Here is a 20,906-nt window from a genome sequence, read left to right on the forward strand (position 1 = left end):
CTTCTGGTCTTGAAAACTGTGAATAAGCAGAACTCCACTGTTTCAATGAGAATTTTGTAAAAGTAAAAAGTAAGAACCTTAGGATCTGATCCAGAAAGATTTTTGACACGACAGGCACTGTATGGAATTTCTGTATTCGTCATCTCAAATTCACTCACTGAGCTCCAAAATTTCTCTCTTATTCACGTGTGCATTTAAAACTTGGTCATCTTCAAGTCCTCCGTTGACTATTACATACTCTGTTCCTACCTGATTAATTCCACCTGTAGCTTATTGCCTCATGAACTTCCTAAAGAGCCTTCTTATCCAAACCTTTTCAGGCAGTTTTAGCAGCAAATATGAGTTACTAGGACATTCCTGCTGGCATTCCTTGTTTTTGGAAATATCATTTTTAATTGTGTGATAGTTACAACTGCAATGAAAGTTGCCTATGCTATTAACTTCGGAAAATGTTGTTAGTTCATCCATATTTGTGGCTCCACTCATTCCCCTTCCATTTTTTAGAAGTATGGAACTAGTCACTTTAATGGTTCTCATGTAAATATGCACCTTCTCTGGACATGCCTTGCAAGCCTAATTCCTTAACTAGCTGTTTGACAATGCTGTAGTGTGCTCACCTTGTGGTTTTTAGCCATGCTGTAGTTCCACATAGTTTTGAAAATCTAGCTCTAATCCTTTGTTAAAAGGAATTTTCAACATCTAGATCTAGAGTTTGGACTGGAGATTGCTAAAAGGGGGCAGCCATTACATTATTGAGTCAGAAGACAATCATGATTATTTTGGTGGAACTCCAAAACACTCCTGGAGCTTATAATTACATTTCTTTGGGATACGGTTGTGAGAGCAATTTAATTTCAGGGGTGACTGTGTGACATTTAAGGACCTGTGTTATGCAGGAGGTCAGATTAGATGTTCTACCAATCCCTTCTTGCCTTACACTCTATGTACTTATGATATTAACTCCAGACTTTGCCCTGGGCTACACTACGACCTTATGTTGGTATAACTGCATCACTCAGGGGTGTGGAAATGCTGGTGTAGCCAGCGCTAAGTCGATGGGAGATCTTCTCCCATCCACACAGCTACTGCCTCACGGAGAGGTGAAATACATATGATGATGAAGCTCTTCCCTCAGCGTAGGCAGCGTCTTCACTAAGCGTTACAGTGGTGCAGCTACAACTGCAGCGCTGTCAGTGTAGACAAGCCCTTTGCTTTGCTTTTTTTTTTTTTTAATTCAGATTTCAAATAACGATTTGTTTGGGTTTTTTTTAAAGGGGGCATTTAAAAACACGAAGGACAAGATTTCAGAATCTTGGGAACAGCTCCCTGTTGGGAGATGAACACATACTGTAGTGCTAGTTTCGTCAGAGCCAAGCAGTGCTATGCCGAGGTCCGAACTGAAGGTACATCCACACTTCAAGCTGGAGGTATAATTTCCAGCTTGAGCAGATGTACCTTAAAAATGGCATGTAGCCATGGTGATGTGGGCAGCAGGAGAGGCTAGCCGCCTCAAATATGTTCCTAGCGACTCAGGTGGGATCACAGTCAGGACAGCTAACCCCTTGCGCCTCCACGGCTACCCTGCTATTTTTAGCACATTAGCCCAATCAGAGCTAGTGCAGGTATGTCTACTGGAGCTGGAAATTACCTGTCCAGCTTGAAGCGTCAATGTACCCTAAGACTACTTTCCTCTGAGTGCCATGTGTGGATTGCTTCCAAGGAAATTCCTGAGTTTCTTGGCTCCATGTCAGTCTTTGCTTGCTGAAAACCTTTTATTCTGTCTCTTGTGCTATTTGTTCTGTTCCAAATACATAACATAAAAAAAAAATTCTTTTGGTTTGATCACTTCAATAATTTCTGAATGTTGGCAAATAACATAATTTTCACAATTAACCAATTAAAATTAGTAAATTCTAAATGTGTAGTTTGTGGAGAGCTAACTGCAAGCTGCAATGCAAAATCAAATACTGTTGAAAATGTACGTGGGTTTGGTGCCTGATGTGGATTTTCCTCCACTTTTTTTCTGGTCCCTTGCATTGAAGTGTCCTCTCGTGGTAACACACTGCATTTTCCCTATTGTAGAATCCCTCATTCTCTGCATTGTACACTGAGTAAATAGTATAAACCTGTTCACGTCTCTTGAATATTTTGGAAGTTGTCAAGTCTGAGCTACAAAGCCCACAACGAAGGGCCAAAGTCTTAGAAGGCCAAGTTCTACAGAAAAGACACAGGTGTTGAGCTACTGGAAATAATCCATGCTAACTTCAGTTTTAATTTGCTCTTTTTTCAGCTTCAAAAAGAAGTGAGCACACGAAAAGGAGACAGCATTCTTTGTGACCAGAAGGAGAGTAACCTTCGTCCATTTTCAACCCAGGGAAACCTTCATGTGCCTCATCCAATGGGGGCAAGGTCCTATTCTGATTCAGATGCCATACAGTTTGACGATCAGTCGCTGTCGAAGCTGAAGGAAAGTGATAGGTGCACTGCCACAGAAAACCTCTTTCTCGATTCACTGTCCCTTGATTCTCCTGATGAATCTGATGAGTCTCGGCCTCAGAGATTGGAACGGGAGAAGTTCTTGACTTGCTTAACTGAAGTATGTTTGTTTTTTCCTATCATGTTTACAATTATACTGTAATCAATATAGCTGTCGTGCTATGTGAAGGGGGAGGCTTTATTAGACACTGCTTGCAGTAATTTGGTGGTGAGTTTGATTGAATTTTAATGTTGCCCCTTGTTATGAGCTGACTGGATTGGTGAAGGTCACTGGATATAATTGGAGGTTAGTCTGGCCAGTCTAAAGAAACCAGAAGGCCCGTAAGAATGTCCTGTTCTTTGGGCCAGGGGAATGAGTTGAAGAGTTAGAAATGGATCATTGTTTACTTTTGATTATGCAAGGAATTACAAGGATTTAAAGCTCTTCCTGTTTTAAAAGGGGCAGGAGCTCTATTTTGACAGATGCTCACGTCAAACAATTTCATTTTCAAAAATCATCCTAAAGTGCCACTAAACATCAGTAAAACAGTAAGTGCTATAGAGAGGTAACGCTGATTGTTTAGAAAGGATATGAAGGAGTCCTAAGTAATTCTGATCTTTCAAAGTCACTTGCTCTGATACCTCAGCATAACATCCAGGGAGATCCAGAATCTCATAACAAAGGGCAATGAGGACGGAAATGATCAGGACACAATGGATGAAATCCAGACCCCACTGAAGATGGTAGCAAAACTCCAGTTGACTTCAGTAGACCCAGGATTTGACCCAGTGAGATTACCTTATAGCAGGCCAGGATAACATCCCATTAGCCTCCATGGTTTCCATCAGAAACAATGGGTTCTAGTTACTTTAGGCTGATACAAACCTGCATGCAAAACTACATATTACATTGGTGATAGCTAGGAAACTGTCAGGTGCCACAACTGTGCAGTTTACTATCTCATTTGAAATTACAAATACACCAAAGCATCAAAGAATTAAAATCTTCCTTTTTAGTCTCTTTTTGCATGTTAAATTTATATTACAAAACAAATATGCAACAGATCTTGAAAAGACAGGTGCATCATCAACAACAGCTTCTGTATTGTTTGCCGTTTTCAAATTGCAGGTTTTGTGACAGACAACTTTCTGCATTCCTGAAAACTCAGATTTGTGTACATAGGTCAGGCAGGTAGACATCTGAATACTGTTTTCAGCATGTAAATGCTGTTTGTGTATACAAATCATAGCTAACAGTGAACAGAAACTTTCACATCCAAAAATGCAGGCACATATATAGAGACTGCTTTTGCAATTTGGTCATTCAGGAAACATGTTTGTTAGGCAAGCCACGTTTGTTAGGCCCCCTCATTATGTAACTTCAGTTGGGTTTTTTAAGCTTGTGAAAAATTGTGCCAAACCATTTGTTAAAAAATGTAAAGATATTCAAGATGTGATCTCATGCCAGCAATTAAATTGTTGCTTAACAGACCGTAGGAGAATCAGGCTGGTTGGAAGGAACAGGAAGAAGGATAAATGATTTAGGAAATATAAGAATATTTTTCTGAAATTTTAAATGCGTGTGTGTGTGTGTGTGTGTGTGTGGGAAGGTGCACATGTACACACATACAGTATTTAATTTTCCTTGGTGGGGAAAAATGTAACTATATAGCTGTTGTGGTGGGGTTCCCTGTTTATTTTCTCCAAGTGGCTCATTTCATATGTGCTCAGATTACAAGCACAAGAATATTTTTTCCTATTTCCAGTTCTGTATCCTCAGCACTCAGTTCTGCGAGTCAAGTGGTTTTGGATCCCGGTCCCCATTTTCGCACATCGCTGCCATTAATAAAAGTTCTCCATGTGAAATTAGGCCCTCAGTGACTTTTGTGCAGCCTCCTTGTCTTCAAATTATGCTTTAGTGAAACTTATACAAACTCATTTTCTTCAGCAGGTTTCCTCAGGTGTAGCTGATTGGAGCTTAATAAACAGCTCTGTTGATCATGCACACACAAAAAAGGAATCCATATGACTCTCTCTCTCAGTTGCATTTGCTTTGCAGTACTAACAGCAATAAAAGTCAGTAAAAACTTAGTGCCTGATTCTCCATTCCTTGACCGCAGTGTAAGTGAATGGAGAATCAGGCACCTAGTCCTCAGATACAACTGAGGATGCATACAGGAATCAGATTTGTTGAATCAAAGGGTGCAGTTTTTTGACTAGTCACTTTTAGGAGTAGTATTGTTCTTGGAAAAGTCCTTGTTTTCATGGGGTCAAATTAAAGCCGTTAATACTAAAAGTTTTTTGTTATTGAACTTGTACATTTTTGTTACCTAGCTTGTATTTTGTATAATTGATTAGAAATCTAAATCGTTAAAACAATAGCTCTAGTCCAACTGCATCAGGAAAGTATGAGTCTAAAAAAGCTGATTATGGGAATTGTCACGAGGGAATAATTGTTGTAACAGCATCTTAATCCTGTGAGCTATCTGTAGGTATCTCCTTATGAAACGAGCAATAGTCTTCCCACGTATTTAATATAACTAATTTAATGAGTTTTAACTGGTACCATTTGTTAGTGTCTAGAGAATTTATAATGAAATCTTATGTCAAAGGGCTACATTTTTGTCTCTTATCTCAGCACAGCTAGGTCTCTGATATAAAACAGATAAGATCCGAAGAGCAAAGTCACTCATGCAGATGTGATCCAGAACTTGAATTTTTAATTGTGAAGAAAGCTCATTGAAAGCTCATTGTTCTTTGTGATAACTTGGACTATAAAAATTCAAGAATGCTTTAGGTTTGGGGTATAATCTCTGATATGAGTGATCCTATTGATTCTACTGGGAATGACAGCATTCATACATGTATATTAAAGAGAGAATAGCCATACAAATACCCTATCCAGGAAGAAGTATGTCATTTTGAAAAAGGATTTTCAAGAACTTGTGGAGCAATCCAGAGATAAATGACAAAATGCCCCACAGGTGCAAAATACTGCTATTATGTGCTCTGTAAAGGTTTGGAAATAACTGGTGGTTGTTTTTTTTCCAGGAAGAAGAAACGCACAAGGGAAATCTTCAAAGGTGAGTAAAGCTGACAGAAAAAGCACCAAACATCTAGCTGATGACATTTTGGGCTTTGCCGCAAGCCCTGAGCAAGGGTAGTATATAGCTTTGCTGCCTTGGAACCAGATTAGTGTATTTACTCAGAAATTAATTTGTCTCCGTATGGCCCTACTCTTTCCTAACTGAATAAATTGGTCCAAATTAAGCCCTGGTGTAGGTAGGTTTATCTCTGAAGTTAGTGGAGCTGCAACATACGCCAAATTGAATCTGGCCCTAATCTTGATTAAAAATTCACAACAGATTTTTTTTAACCACTGTAACATTGCTCTATAAATCTCATCACTTTTTAAAATCCTGGGTGGCTCATCTAGTTTGAGTTTGCTCATTGGGCTTGCAAAGATAATTATGGTGATTTACATTTTTATATAGTCCCTTTTATCTAGAACAGTCGTTTTCAACCTTTTTTCATTTGTGGACTCCTAAAAAATTTCAAATGGAGGTGCCAGACCCCTTTGGAAATCCTATACATAGTCTGCAGACCCACAGGGGCCCGTGGACCACAGGTTGAAAACCACTGATCTAGAAAGATTCCAGTGTTTTACAATATTAGTCAAGCAATAGGAAGATTCAATTAGATGCTTTTAATTGTATAAACTAACAAACTTTATGGAAACCCAAGAATTCTTTGAAATTTCTCATAGTTTCTCTAGCCACTCAGTTTCACTTTCGTTAAGTTGCAGCATAAGCTGAACTCACCAAACTAGTTAAATGTAACCACCTCTAGGCCTGATCCCACAAGGTGCCACGCACTAGCTGTGAAGTGTTTGCAACCTCACCTGCCTGTGAGGGCTCACTGGCTTCACTTAAAGTTAAGGATACTCAGCACTTCTCTTTGTATTTTTCTGCTATTTGCAGCCTTAAAAATGTGTGCCATAGTGTTGTAAAGATACATTTTTCATGGATAATATATATTGAAAACCTGTTCTAAAGCTGCATATTTTAAACCTCTACCAAGCAATAGTACTTGAGAAAATGTTTGCATTATGCAGCAATTCAAAAAGCAATAAAGGGAACTTTTAAAAAACAGATTTTGAATGTGAGCTGGTGATATGGATTAATTTTCCCTCTGTTTTAAAGCAGAAATATTTCTATAAGGGTTTTCAATTATTTAATTTATGTTTTATTTTTTTCCCTAGGGCAGTGTCTGTTTCCTCCATGTCAGAATTCCAGCGTTTGATGGATATTTCTCCATTCCTTCCTGAAAAGACCTTGCCTTCATCTAGTAGTAAGGAGGATATAACACCTCCTCTGTCCCCTGATGATCTGAAATACATTGAAGAGTTCAACAAAAACTGGGATTATAGTAACACCAGGATCCATAGTGGGGTTACAGAAAAGCCTGCAGAAGCCTGGGCAGAAAGGACAGAGATTAGGAAAGTAAGAAGTGATTCAACTTCAGATCCATTCCAAGCATCGTCATGGTACCTTACCACCAGTGTTACTATGACAACCAATACCATGACCAGCCCAGAGCCCTGCCAGAAGCAGCCACTGAGGAGTCACGTTGTAACAGAAAAAATGGGGGTCAAGGTCTTTCACAGTCCGCCAGTTCTCCGTAGGCTCGATAACTCAGCGATAGCTGGGAATGGAGGGAAAAAAACGGTTGAGCCTGACTTTTTGTTTTCTGTGACCAAAGCTAAAGGGAATGTGGGGGAGACAAAAGGTGCTTCCTCAGATGTGTTTGGGAGATGGCCCTGTGATCTCACCAAACACCATAAAGATTTTTTGGAAAGTGGTCTTCATCCTATTGAGCATCCTATTTGCACTGCTGTGGGTTTTGCCTCGTCCTTGCAGACCCTGGAGCTGTCCAAGAACATGAGTGACGATATGAAGGAAGTAGCTTACTCTGTCAGAAATGCAATACGTTCTAACTCTAATTCGGCAGAGCCTCAGTTTAAGGACATAGCTTGTCAAACCAATGGTATAAGAACTACAGGGACACAGACCACCCAGACGATCAGTGTTGGCTTGCAGACAGAAACCTTGCGCAGCATCACCAGCAGTCCACACAAGTGTCTGACACCAAAGGGGGGCTCCACACCAATCTCATCACCATCCAGAAGTTTAAGGAGCAGGCAGGTAGCCCCTGCCATCGAAAAGGTCCAGGCCAAGTTTGAACGCACGTGCTGTTCTCCCAAATATGGATCTCCAAAATTACAAAGAAAAATCCTTCCAAAAACAGATCAGCCAAATAACCGGACTTTACCAGGAACGCCTCAGAAAGGATTCAGTGAGTCTGCTTGGGCTAGATCAACTACTACAAGGGAGAGCCCAGTTCATACCACCATCAATGATGGCCTCTCCAGTTTATTCAATATTATTGACCATACCCCTGTTGTTCAAGAGACCCTCCAAAAATGCAGCAGGTCTAGCAGCCGATCTAGGTCAGCAGAACCCAGATCAGAACTGGGGCCCATGCAGGAAATGTGTACAAGTGTCCGTGGCCGGTCACCCAGTCCTCTCCGTTTGGGCACAGAGATGGAAAAGGAAGAAGAGTCTGAGGCGACAAGTATCAAACAGGATTTATCTGCTCCTCCAGGGTATACGCTTACAGAAAATGCTGCCAGGATCTTGAATAAGAAACTTTTGGAGCATGCCTTAAAGGAAGAGAAAAGGTTAGCTTCACGCAGCCCACCGAGTCTTAGCAATGACAACAGCACAGGAGAAATAGTCAAAGTAGAACCAGGGTCCATTGAGGTAATGAGTTTTTTTTCCCCCTTCTATAATTAATTATTCTTTTCTTTCAGGAAATATCTTATTAGTTCTTTTATTAGTAATTGTTATTATAATTAATTTATTATTATTTTATTTGTATTGTGGTATCTCCTGTAAGCCTCAGTTGCGGACCTGTTGTGCTAGGCATTGTACAAACACATAATAAAAATGTGGTCCCTACCCCAAAAAGTTTACAGTCTAAGTAGATTATGTTTTAAAATATTACTTAAGTAAACGTATGCTTTAAAGAATAAAGCTGACATATGCTAGTGGGTCTCCCCAGAATACCAGGAGTAAGAGTTGCCTATCACACTGGAAAATACAGATGTGCTAGGCCCAGCAGATTTTGAGGGAATGTTAATATTATCTTGGAAGAAAGGGTAATAAAATTTTTGTTCAAGAATTGGGTAATTCTTGTTCAAGTTTGGGTAATTGGGTAATTTTTGTTCAAGTTTGGGTAATTGGTTTTAACAAGTCAGATGAAGGGAATAGTACATAAATTTGATTTCCCTCCCTCTCCTTCCCACAGGAGTGACTTTACTGTAACTTTTGTGGATAACTCTGAATAAACTTGGCTCTGCTGTGTAGATTCTGTTTGTATATGTAAGTCATTAAATTACACAAAGCTTGGAAATCTACTACTGCAGCCTTGCAAAATTATCGTGAAAATTGATTGGTCAAAGCATAAACCTACCATGACAGTGAAGAAATACCTATTGCTATTTTACTCAGCTGTCTAAAAAATGTACCATTCATAATGTATCCCAGCAGATATGCATAAACATCATGGGTCAGATCTCCAGCTACAGCCAAGGGGAGTGTACAACACAGATCAGGGTAGCATGCAAAGACAGACTAAAGCTCAATTATTAACTGTTATCTAACATCCCTTGCCACTTTGGGTTCTAACCTGGGTACAGCACTGTCATGTTGGTCAGTGATCTTCTCCTGGTGATGGATAAAAACCAGTGGTCAAGATTCTCTGCCTCACTCTGGCCCCTTTATGTTATTCCAATAGCCAGCGCTCCTCTGCATTCCCAGGTTCTGGAATGCCTTCTTGGGATCATAGGCATCTGGGTGCAATTTAGAGACGCTCTGTGTCTGGTCTAAGTGGTGCAGAGGGCTGAACCAGTAGCTGAACTGGCCCCTTGCCAGCCCCAGGGATTAGGGAGTTGCAAATGTGGCATGATGCTCTGGTGGGCTGGAGGATCTGTTCCCAGGTCTCCATGCTGCTACTACTAGATTTCTCAGCTGCCTTCTACTCAATGGATCGTGAGACGGTGTTGACATTCTTGTAGTGCCTGGTGAGTCCTGCCCTTAGGTGGCCTCATTCCTTTCTGTTAGAGAGTACCAACAAGGTAGTATTGCATATTTGGTCTTCTGTCCCAAAGGTTTCTCTTTTGGTTTACATCAGGTGTCCATGCTGTCGTCGCTCTAGTTCAATGTGTATGTGAGACCATTAGCAGAATTAGTGAGGAGATACTGGCGGAAGTGTTTTCAGTTTGCAGATGACATCCAGTTCTATACCTTTATCTTGTCCAGCCTGAGGTGTGTGTGGTTGAGTGACTTCCTCAGTGTCTGTCTGAGTCTGAGGTATGCATGAGAACTAGCTGGCCAAGACTCGGTCTAGATAAAATGAGATGATTTATGGTGGGTTAAGGGAATCAACCAGAGAATTCAACTGAAATTTCGTTGCCCTCCTACTCCTGCCTTATTATGGCTGTTTGTCTTCCTTTGTCGACAGAATTTTGTTAGATTAGGTTAGATTCCTGGCTACCATCAAATAGCAGCAGGCAAATAGCTGTGGTCAGGGGTTGTGACCTTTCCCCCCAGACTTGGACTTTGCTTCCATGATTATCACCTTTAGCTAGGACTGCTGGAATGTGATCTACAAGAGCCACATCCATTTGGAAGTGGAAACTGGTGCAGTGGCCCCATTGTTAGGTGGAGTATCTCGCCTCTGAGCATGTGACACCAGTGTTCTGGGACCTGCACTGACTGTTTCTTGGTTTCTGGGTGAAGTTTAAAGTGCTGATGTTGACCTGTTAAAATCCTAATGGCCTGGGTCTTACCTACCTGAGACAGAGTGTCCTATCTCCTGTGGCCTCTCTCAGATCATTGAAGGTGCTCAAGCTAGAGGTCCCCTGGGTATATAAAAGAGGGAGCAGCTATCAAGGTACTCATCATCAGGGCCCCTCTATTTTGGAATTCACTCCTCGCCATGGCCCCCAATAGCACCAATTTGTTGACATGCCATAATGCCCATTCTTCTAAACAGGCATTTAGAGCGGGATGGGGGAGGTGCTGGGGATCTTAGTGGTGGGAGATTTTGTCCTGCAATTTTTCTTTCTGTGACTGGTTGTTTTAAATGAGTGAAGTTTTGCTCTTGTTTTGTTTTTAATAGTTATTGCACATATTTTCAATTGACAGCAGAGCACCTAGATCTTTCATGTCGGTGCCCTTTATGTTTAAATTGAAATAAGTGCGAGAGAGAGAGAGAGAGAGTGTGTGTGTGTGTGTGTGTGTGTGGAGAGAGACCCACATACAATTTTTGCATTATCTGTAAAAATTGATGGAAGTGTGGTTTGTGCACATACCTCAGAATAAACGAAAGTGGAGAAAGCAGCTTTGCTGTCTTGGACTATCTTGGCTGCTTATATATTTTCTAGTTTATTTGAAAACCAGAAGTATAGTTGATGGATTACTGTTCCCATATTATTTCATTTGTAAAAATATGCGTTGTACTCTCACAGCTTCATCTCAGCTTTGCCTTCAAGTTATCATTGAAAACTCTGGAATTCCATGTGTACCTTTGAAATGTCACAACAAATTTCCAGTATATAAAAGCTGAAGTTGTGCCATGTCACCACAAATTGCTGTTGGCAAAAGTAACTAACTTCAAAACATGGACATGGTCTGTGGTGATAGCCATGGTGACAGCCATACCTGATGCGATTTATCAGATAGTCACAATGCTCATGGCAGACGACTGCAGCTCTTTGAAAATTTTCAACACCAAAATTATGCCCATTGACTGACTTGTAGGATGTCAGGCCTCAGAGCCACTCCGGGGGCTATGCCCCTTTTAAGAGCTAGATTGTGTCATTTACAGCAGAGCGCTGTGCAGGGAGTGGTGCAGAATTACATCGCCCCAGGGGAAGGGGGGTACCAGAGAGACACTGCCTCAGGCAGGTACAATTTCTTCCAGGGCTTCCCCACATGCAGGGGTTGCACAATGTATTCCATCTGCTCCCTCAGTGCACCGGCCTGATGAGGAGGTGAGGCTGTGAGACTGCCTCTTTCCCACCCTTCTATACCCTCTGTTGAGCATCTTTTTCTCCAGGGAAGTTTTAGAAGGAAGCAGCCCCTGGGCTTCCCAGAATGCAGGGCCTGGGGGAGTGCATGGGAGGCTCTCGCACAGCCACACACAGAGAAGGCCCACTCATGGTCCGGCACTGAGTAAATGTTTGGTTTTGACAGGTGATTAGGTGATAGCTGCACAGGTTACAGCTATAGTGTCCCATCCTCTCCCAGGAACATGTGCTGTTCCCCTGAAGGGGTGACCTTGTGAGCTTCACTCAGATGTGTTAATTTTCCAAAATGGGGTGCGGTTTTAAAGAAACGTGTTTGTGGAATGTTGATTTGTTGTTGGAAATGAAGCTGTAAATATGTTTAGGATCTGACTATGCCTTAGGTCACTTATGGATTACACTGTCCCCATATGTCGGAGCCTCACCTAGAAGGCAGGCTATGCTGAGTGAAATGCCCTGTCAGTGCTGCTGCTGCCAGCACCTCACTGTGCAGGATTTTTGCGGAGTCTCTTCTGTACTTACCTCTTTCCAGCCAGTAGCAGTGACCATCACACCAAAGAGAACAGTCCCTTCTTTGTAGTCAGGGCATGATGCATTAATTACTCCTGGGGACATTCTGTGCCAAAAAAATAAAAATTCTGTGCACAATATCTTAAAATTATGCAAAATTATGCAAATTGTATTAGTCAAAATAACACTACATGATCACACCAGTTTCAATTATTTTGGTAATTTATTTCAAAATACCTGTCAGCAAGTATGTCTGTAACAATACAGACACACACAAAAATTCCCCCAAGATTAGAGAGTTAAAGAAACCCCTATGACAGCCCAGTCCCTGTTTCTCTGCCTGATGCTTGGTCCCAGGCTTGCATGGAGTTTCCTGCGCGCCGCTGTCTGCTTCCCTCAGGGTGTGCTGGGAATTGCCGCTGCCAGGAACACCCTCTATCTCCCCCCAGCCCATCCCAGCAGTGTCTTCTATATGCAATCTGGGCTCTGCTGGGTCCAGCGGTCCCTAGTGGCGGCCAGCAGCACTGCAGCCCATTTCTGTGGGAGAAAGGAAATTCTGCACGCACAATGTTCATTTCTGCAAAATTAGGCATTGCACAGTGGTGCAGAATTTCCCCAGGAGTAATTAATGACTTTAAAACCTGCATGGAGCACCAGTTGGCAGCTTTTTTTTCTTTGAACTTCTGGATGTTCCAGTTATTTCCTTTTACATTTTTGCTGAAACTACGGAATTTATTTTCAGTATCTAGATACACACAATGGTAATAGCTCTGTTTGCGTTCTAACTTGCTCAGAGCTGCTTACAAGCAAATTCATATCCACCAGATTTGGCCTACCAGTGCCTTATCCTGCTAATTCACTAAACCACTATGGTAGTAGGCAATCGTGGGGTTTATAAACATTGCCATTGATAACTTTAGCAGGCTAGACACAAAAAAGTGACATGAAGATTCCTTTTCTGAGCCTGGCAGGTACTTAGAGCATTACACAAGTTACACTATCATACTGAAGTGGCTGAAGAAGAGAAAATATTCGTGGAAGGCATATCCAGCAAGAAACTTAGTCTTTCCACTCTGTTCTTAATGGCTGAATAATTGCTGAACATACTCAGCTGAATCACTCAGGAATTGGGAGGAGGGAAGATGGTGTCAGAGTAAAGTGCTTTATCTTCAGCTGAGCCTCCCTTTTACTGTCATTGTTAAATGCACTAAGAAGGAAGGGTGAAGCAAATATCTATCAAAGGCTTATATGGCTTCAGAGTAACATAAAACATCAGTGGGTTTTTCTTTGTTATGAATTTACAGATATTCTTTCACTTAAAACCAAACAAAGCTAAAAACAACCCTGCAGTATTCCTCCTTCATGGTAACATTGTTTTCTCTGACCTAAATATGAATTGGCAAAGGATAGCATATATCTTTCTCTACGTAGAAGGAAATACTTGGATTCTTTAATGCTATGTCCATTTCTAACACAGTGCAAGGTTGGTTGGTTTGTGCTCTAAATTTGATTGTTAGTGTCTTTTCTCTTAGCCCTCCCATGAAATCTGATAACATGGTAACATGATATGAACAGGTAGTGACGTCTGCAGGGCCGACTCTAGGCACCAGCAGCACTTTTCAAGTGGCGGCACTCTGGCCCTTTTCTTTTTTTGCACTTGGGGCGGCAAAAAACCTAGAGCCGGCCCTGGACGTCTGATGAGCTCTTCCTTGCTGAGTATAAATCTTCACTTAAAAAAAAAAAAACCCTGTCCAACCTATTTGCTTTCTTTTTTTCTTTTTCTTTTTTCTTTTTTTCTATCCTGTCCAGAACCAAACTGTCTTACTAACTGCCCCCTGGGGACTCTAACCCTGCCTGCCTCACTGCTGTAAGTTCTTTCTACCTTGTTTCCACAGCTGTCTGAAAGCTTTAGTTTTGAAACTTTGAGCTAGTGGAGATAGGTAAGTAGCAATAAAAACAACAATACTTGAGGTAGCCAAGAACGTCCAATAACAGCTGATTCCTATACAGTTCTTCCCTTGAAATGTTTCTTTCTGACTTGGAATAGAACACTTTAAAGATTGGCCTATTCTGCCTTCTGCCATCATTATGTTGGACATGAACATTGATAGCTCCCATTAGCTTCCTTGAGATTTAAAGGGACACTGTCAGGTCAAATTTAGCCCAAAATTTAAATTCTGTGAAAATTTAAGTTTTTACAAAACCTAGGACCAATATAAATGTATCCATAATTCCCTCCCTTCCCCCATCCCCCTCCACCCTGATTTCCAGTGGAAACAATTTTCTAACAAATACTCACAATCCTGCAGTGTTTTCAACAATCTAAAAGTGAAACTGACTAGAAACAAAAATTTGAAATTATATAGCCCATTTTTATGATCTAAGCTTAGAAACATGAACAATCAATGATCACAATAAATAACCAAGAGGAAATGTCATTTTTATAACTGCATTTTAATGATCTATGGTAGTTGCATGACATTTTGATTGTTAAAAGTAATATTTTGGCAGTGTCCTTTTAATTCTTTAATTTCCTTCCTGCATTCTAAGAGCATAGACCTATCATTAGGATTAATGTGCATGTAATCATGACTCCTAGAAAAGATTCATTTTGCAGCCAACACATTAAAAGACTGTGCTGCCAGTTACCTGTGTACCCTGAAGCACCAGGGCTTGCTTGTGCAACGTGTGTTGCGCTGTAGGTGTGTATATCACTGATAAGAATGAGGAGGACTTAACCATGCCTTTCTGTCAAAGCTGACCAACATCTGTGGCTATATTACATAGTTAACCAAAATTGTTTACCATTGCTATAATTTTGACTCCCTTTCAGTTTGCTAAAAGCAAACAAAGCTAGAAAACTGTAATTAAAAGCTGCTCTTTCAATAGAGACCAAGATACAAGCCCAGAAAAACACAGCCTCAGCTCATCCTGTTGTGCCTCCTGTAGGTATTAGTGCACAGAGGGACTTCTGTTAGCAAGTGTCAGTACAGTGCGACATACTGTGTGTTCCCTTAGGCACAACAGGATAAGGTGAAGTAGGGACACAGAGACAGTATCCTTCTTAGTTCTGATTTATACTTCAATCTTAATGTTGTTTTAACAGAGTGTTGTTTTTAAGTTTATAGTACAAATGTTTATGTCTGCAGGGATCGTAGGGTTCTTTGCTAACCAGGACTTATGTCATTCACAGTATAGAACTGCTCTACAGAAATGCTGAGGGCATCTCAATAGAACATGATCTTAAACAGTAATGTGGTGTTACTGATCACCCTTTTAGCTGCCTATTGTGTAAAGGCTAGGGGTTGGCCCTTCTCAGAGGCTTGCTGAGCTCTGGTGATACTCTACTCCACAACCTACATATGTATATGCCGCACACACAGGCAGTTTGATGTCCTCTGGCTCTCTTGTTCTACAACATTCATCTTCCTTCCCATTTTATTGTCCGAGATACTTCTATATTACATCATCTTGCTCAATCACTGCGTATCATATCATGATACCTAATTCAATATTTCGTAGTCACTTTCCTCTCTCTCTCCATACATTGCATGGCATGATATTAAATTTTTTACTTCCTAATGTATTGCTCTACTGGTTTGGGGGGTTTTTTGGCTCATCGTTCCTTAGCATCATTTGATTTATAAGTTCTGCCTTCATATTTTGCCAGTTTGTCTTCAGATTTTATTATTGTAACTTGCACATAACTCTTTCACCCTGTAGAGTGATCTCTCTTCAGTGTATACATTTCTACATGTTGACAAACTCGGCTGATTTGCTTTTATAGTTTCCAAGCTATTCAATAAGCCTTAGAAATTCAAGATTTTTGCTTTGGTAGCACAAGGCAGCCATGCTTCATGTAATCAGTCAACTTGCTATAATGGGCATGCAAACCGTGCATGAAATCTATCCGTTCTGTGGGAGAAGTCTATCAATATTAGAAGTAATTGTCAACGTTTAAATATAAATAGGGTGCCAGTGTGAAAAATCACCAGTGCTGTTTGTCTCTAATTACACATAAGGCCTACAGATCCTGCTGCAGTGAGAAGATGATGTAGTGAATTAAATTTTCAGACCTGCAAATTTTCATCCTTTTTTTGATGGTGGATATCCACCTTTAACCTACAGTACCACTGAATTCCTGTAGCTCAGGCTCAGTCAGCTGGCAACAAGGATTGATATTCGTTCAAATTCTTAGGCAAGCCTCCTCTTTAATGTAGTTGGAAGCAGTAACTAGTCCCATCTCAGTACTCTCCAGCTAAGCAAGTCTTTCCTGCATTTCAGTCTGACCTCTGAAGCAGAGGAATGTGCCTGTTTTCACCTCACTTGCAAATTCAATACCTGGCACTTTGCTTCCAGTTTAGCATTTTGAAGCAATGTGATGGATAGTGGGGTTTATTGAATTATCATGCAAATATACCTTTTGGTTCTTCTTTGTAGCCCAAGGAATATTAGCAAATGGAAGTTTGTCAGCTGCTTCAGTTCATCAAAACCTTCTCTCTTTCCTTTTCTGTTCCATCAGTCACAGACGTAAATGTAGATATTTTTGTGTGTAGAAAAGTATGCTCCTTGGTTTTGTTCCCTCTCACAAGATGCTTAGTTATAATCTGTTTTTTGGTTTTTTGCACATGTAAATGGGCCGTATACGAGTCACTAATATTTTTTCCATCTGTTTGCTGCAAAGGAACTACCTTGTTCCGCACTAGCTCCGTCCCTAGAATCCTGCTTCTCCCGGCCAGAGAGACCAGCAAATCGGCGCCCACCTTCAAGATGGGCTTCACATTCCCCTACTGCCTCACAATCTCAGTCAACTGGAGATTTGACTTCCTCTGAGGAATATGGAAGCAAGGAACTGCAGATGGAGAACCCAAACCAGTGATGCAAACCTGCATGAATTATCAAGGGAAGAATTCACTGTAATTTGCATTTTAGCACCATCACCATGGCCCGTCTTTCTCAACAAAGAGAGATCTAGTTGTTGAGGTCAAAGAATGTTTTCAAGCTCAACTGCTGAATGTCCAACCTGTGAAACAGCGATGTTTCTAGAATGAAACAGTAATGTGCCTGTAATAACTTAATTTTTTCATAGCTCAGAAAACTATTTTTGTCTCCATCTTTTCTACATACAGTCTATTAACAAAAAAGGTAAAATGATATAAATATAAAGAATAAGATTTAAAATAAAATGTACATTTTTAAGGGAAACTGGATGCACTCTCTCTCCCCCAGTACTGACTGCCTTTTTATTATATTTGCACTGTTGTGTTTTTTATTTTGTTTGGGGGGGGTATTGGTTTTTTTGAGGGTTTTTTTGTTTTGTTTTCCCCATGTAAAACTAGGGTATTTTTAAAGTTAATTTTATTCTATTTTAATGTCAGTGTCACCAATTTTAAAAGAGGAAGGTTCTTAGGCATGCTTCATCTTGTCAGAAGCAGTAAATTTTAAGTAGTGAAAGCCATTAAGGTAGTTGACTAGAATTGAATTAAATAAACTGGAGTGGAATACAGGTAAACACACCACATTTAAGAGAGAAAAGAACGCCTCAGAAAGTCTTGTGAAGTTAGCTGTATAATACACATACAATACTTGACTTGCATGCCTTTGGGTTCCTAGCACTTTAGTGCATGTACATACTGTTGCTCTACTTGTACCATCACATAAATGTGAGTCAATCCGTTTCACTGTAATATTGTTGTGAAATTACCTGTACTGTACTTTTATTGTTGGTATTCTTGAATTGACGATACAAAAAAGAAGTTTTTAAATTATTGTTAACAGTTCAGCTGGCTATGTACAGTGTTTACTGAGAACTTTCTTTGTTTTGGAGAAACATTGAGAACTCTGGGCATACTAAATTGTAATTGGTCTTGTTTGAGTCTGTCTGAGACCATGTGAAGTGGAAATAAAACCCTCAGTATTTACAAACCGCTAGAGTGCTTCCAAATGTTTGTTTCTGATCTGGGATTCTCTATGTGCATTCAGCTGAGAATGCTTCCTTCTTCTACAAAAGGAAAGCAGCAAAAGTTTGTTTAAAGAATTGAGATATTGACTTACATACACACTCTGGGCCTGATTCAATGCCCAATGGAAAGGCCTCCCTCACAGACTTCAGTGGGCATTGGATCAGGCCTGCATGCAAATATGATAAAACCAATTTAGAGGATTTCTAGTTTTCTTTACTGTATTCTGCAGAATAACAGATGACAAGACCTTTTTTCCCCAACTCCTTTGATAAATTATTTTTGGGGTGTGGTTTCCAATCATTTGTTTGTGTGAAAACAAAATGTTTTGTTTGTTGTGAATGTTAACTATAACGACATCATCTTGATCTTTTAAACTTACTTTGGTCACCACCAGTATGCCAACATTTATCCAGGTCGCACGCAGAGGTATTTTGAGAAATTGCTAGACTGTTTATAGGAAATGACTTCACAGCGTCCAATACCACTCTGGTGGTAACTGTCCATTTATGGTTTTACTGCAGTGCCCATTCCCAAAGTGCTAAACGGAATTGGTGTCTTTAAAGCAATGTTCATGGTGGCGTTAGAGTGAACTCAGTTCTTCTCTCCTTGAATCCAAATCTCTTCTAGGGTTGTTTTTTCTTGCCATGTTAGTATTTCCTTGTTTTCTGTTAAGACAAGAAGGCTTTGGCAAATGAGCGAACCTTAGTGTTTTAAAGAGGGCAAGCCTATACTTCCTCCTAGAATTTGTTCCAAAAGTGAGTACCTTTGCCTTAGAAGGCTTTCTCTCTGGCTTTCACAAGCTTCATCCTAGACCTTATCAGCACTGTCCCAGAGATCACAGCTGACAAAGGAGGGTCACAGAGAGAAAGAGATGCTCTAATTGTGGGTAAGTGTTGAGTTTTTGAAGTCAACCATTGTATAATGCATCACTGCTATTCTGTTGGGGCAGCAAATATTTTCTTACTTTTGTTTATGTGAGCAACTATTAATTTTCAATGAATTGCACACACACACTCTCTCTCTCTCCATTTAAAAGGTCAAAGAGTGGTTCCAAAAGAGATATTATCTCTCAGAGGCAGAAAAGGTCCTTGACTGCCTTCAAATCTTACAAATGCTAGAACAGCCATGTTAGAGAAGACAGAGTTGGTGGACATTGTTTCTTAGGTTAGCAAAGTGTTGTCTCCTAGATCAAATATGTTATTGTACAGGTGAGTGAACAATACTGAAGATCACAGAGATCAAAAGTGCTAATTTGTTTCTTATGATATTCATGGTAATTTTTTTTTTATTTTGAACAATGCAGAGCAAAACTGCATATAACTGGTTAATGGCTTGCTACCATGAAGTGGTATTTGCTTCTGGAATCAGCGACTACAGCCAACCCAAGGGATTAGGACCCAGCCATCCTGAAATAGTATGTCTGAGGATAAACAGCTTGCTGCACTTTGCCAAGTCAACTGCTTACATAACAGCAGGAATCGCTGAAACCAGAGAGAAGGATGGAGACCAGAAAGAGAAGGTCAGCACATAGAAATTCTTCAAATGATTTTAAAATAACATTAAAAAAACATAAAATCCTTTCTAGTCTAATTAGTGAATACAACAGCAGCATCCAAAATGTTACACATTTCCACAGGCTCTTTGGAATCATCAAGGCTTTTATCTTCCAATACTGCTGCAGGTGATGTAGGGAGGAAGGGGTTTCTTTTTATCCTGGCACATTCTATAAATATTTAAATAAATCTTTACAAGAATTATAGGCCTGTAATCCAGCTAAGGTTATTTTAAGTGAAGTCTGAGATAAAGTAAAAGCCCAGATGTCAGAAAGCTTGTGGGTAATTCAGTATCTGTTAGGTTGTTGAATTATTATCTCGCCAAAAAATGCAGGCAAGAGAATCCTAGTAGACTGCCACACAAATTCACACTTAAAAGAGTGTTAATGCGGCTGTCCTGGCTGCTCCTGATGAGACTGAAATATATAGCTGGGTTTCATTGAGCCTTGTTGGCACCTGACCCATTGGCCTTGGGATTTGCCTAGTGTTCTGACTTAAATGCAGTTCTCTGTGATCTATTCAGTAGGGATGTGTTCTTGCATTGTGTCTTACCAGCAGGACTCTCGCAATTCCGTTCTTCCTCCAACCATCATGTGAGGGCTCAGGGACAAGCGGCACCTGTAATCTCTCTCCCAGTCTCTACCATAGGTACTCTTTCCAAGTGACAGGCCTCTATCTGCACACTTCCCGGAGTAGAACCCCATGGTCCAGCCTACATTAGACTAACTCACCAGACTACAACACCTCCTATTCCCACTGACCTGCCACAGTCACAGGGTGAGTGATGCTTTATACTCCCTTGTATTCCCTCATAACTGCACCCCTCAAGTAACAGGTTTTGCTACCTTTACTGCTGTGCCCTTGGAACCCTATGATTCTGCCCCTCTCAGGCTGGATGCCATGGTGGCAGCCCACCATTTTCCAACTGTGTTAGCACTCCAAGCCCCACTGCAATTGGCACCTGCAAGACACTCCTCTCCAGGGGCCTGTGACCAGTGGTTGGTTAAAGTGACTCAGAACAGAGCCTTTCAAACAGCCATGTTGCCCATTTGCTAAACATACTCTGCAAGCAGGGAGAAAGGATTAAACCCACAACAGGCCTGCACACCTGGGTCTTGCCGATAGCTCATCACCTCTCCCAAAACTTAGGTGAGCCTAGCTGTCCCAGACATCCCACAGAGCCCCTGCCTTAGTTCCATGGTCCTGCTGCAGGCTTTGTCTTTATCTGGGCAGGAGACAGTCTTTCCTCCTGTA

At 40.7% G+C, this 20,906-nt stretch overlaps 1 protein-coding gene across 5 annotated transcripts in view; it reads left to right on the forward strand.

Annotated features, from left to right (window-relative positions):
• MTCL1 (microtubule crosslinking factor 1) overlaps positions 1 to 18,061 on the forward strand; it is a 181,558-nt gene extending 163,497 nt beyond the window's left edge. For 3 of the 5 annotated variants that reach the window (XM_073331570.1, XM_073331571.1, XM_073331573.1), the window contains 4 exons: positions 2,291 to 2,596; positions 5,527 to 5,558; positions 6,737 to 8,297; positions 16,821 to 18,061. In XM_073331570.1, coding sequence (XP_073187671.1) covers positions 2,291 to 2,596; positions 5,527 to 5,558; positions 6,737 to 8,297; positions 16,821 to 17,015 — 2,094 coding nt within the window. In that variant the 3' untranslated portion in view covers positions 17,016 to 18,061. Of the gene's footprint in view, positions 1 to 2,290; positions 2,597 to 5,526; positions 5,559 to 6,736; positions 8,298 to 13,945; positions 14,004 to 16,820 lie in introns of all 5 variants that reach the window. The other 2 variants (XM_073331572.1, XM_073331574.1) reach the window with 1 other exon arrangement.
• Positions 18,062 to 20,906: the final 2,845 nt, after the last annotated feature.

The sequence above is a fragment of the Lepidochelys kempii genome, chromosome 2 (assembly GCF_965140265.1).
Source record: "Lepidochelys kempii isolate rLepKem1 chromosome 2, rLepKem1.hap2, whole genome shotgun sequence".
Classification (NCBI taxonomy): domain Eukaryota; kingdom Metazoa; phylum Chordata; order Testudines; family Cheloniidae; genus Lepidochelys; species Lepidochelys kempii.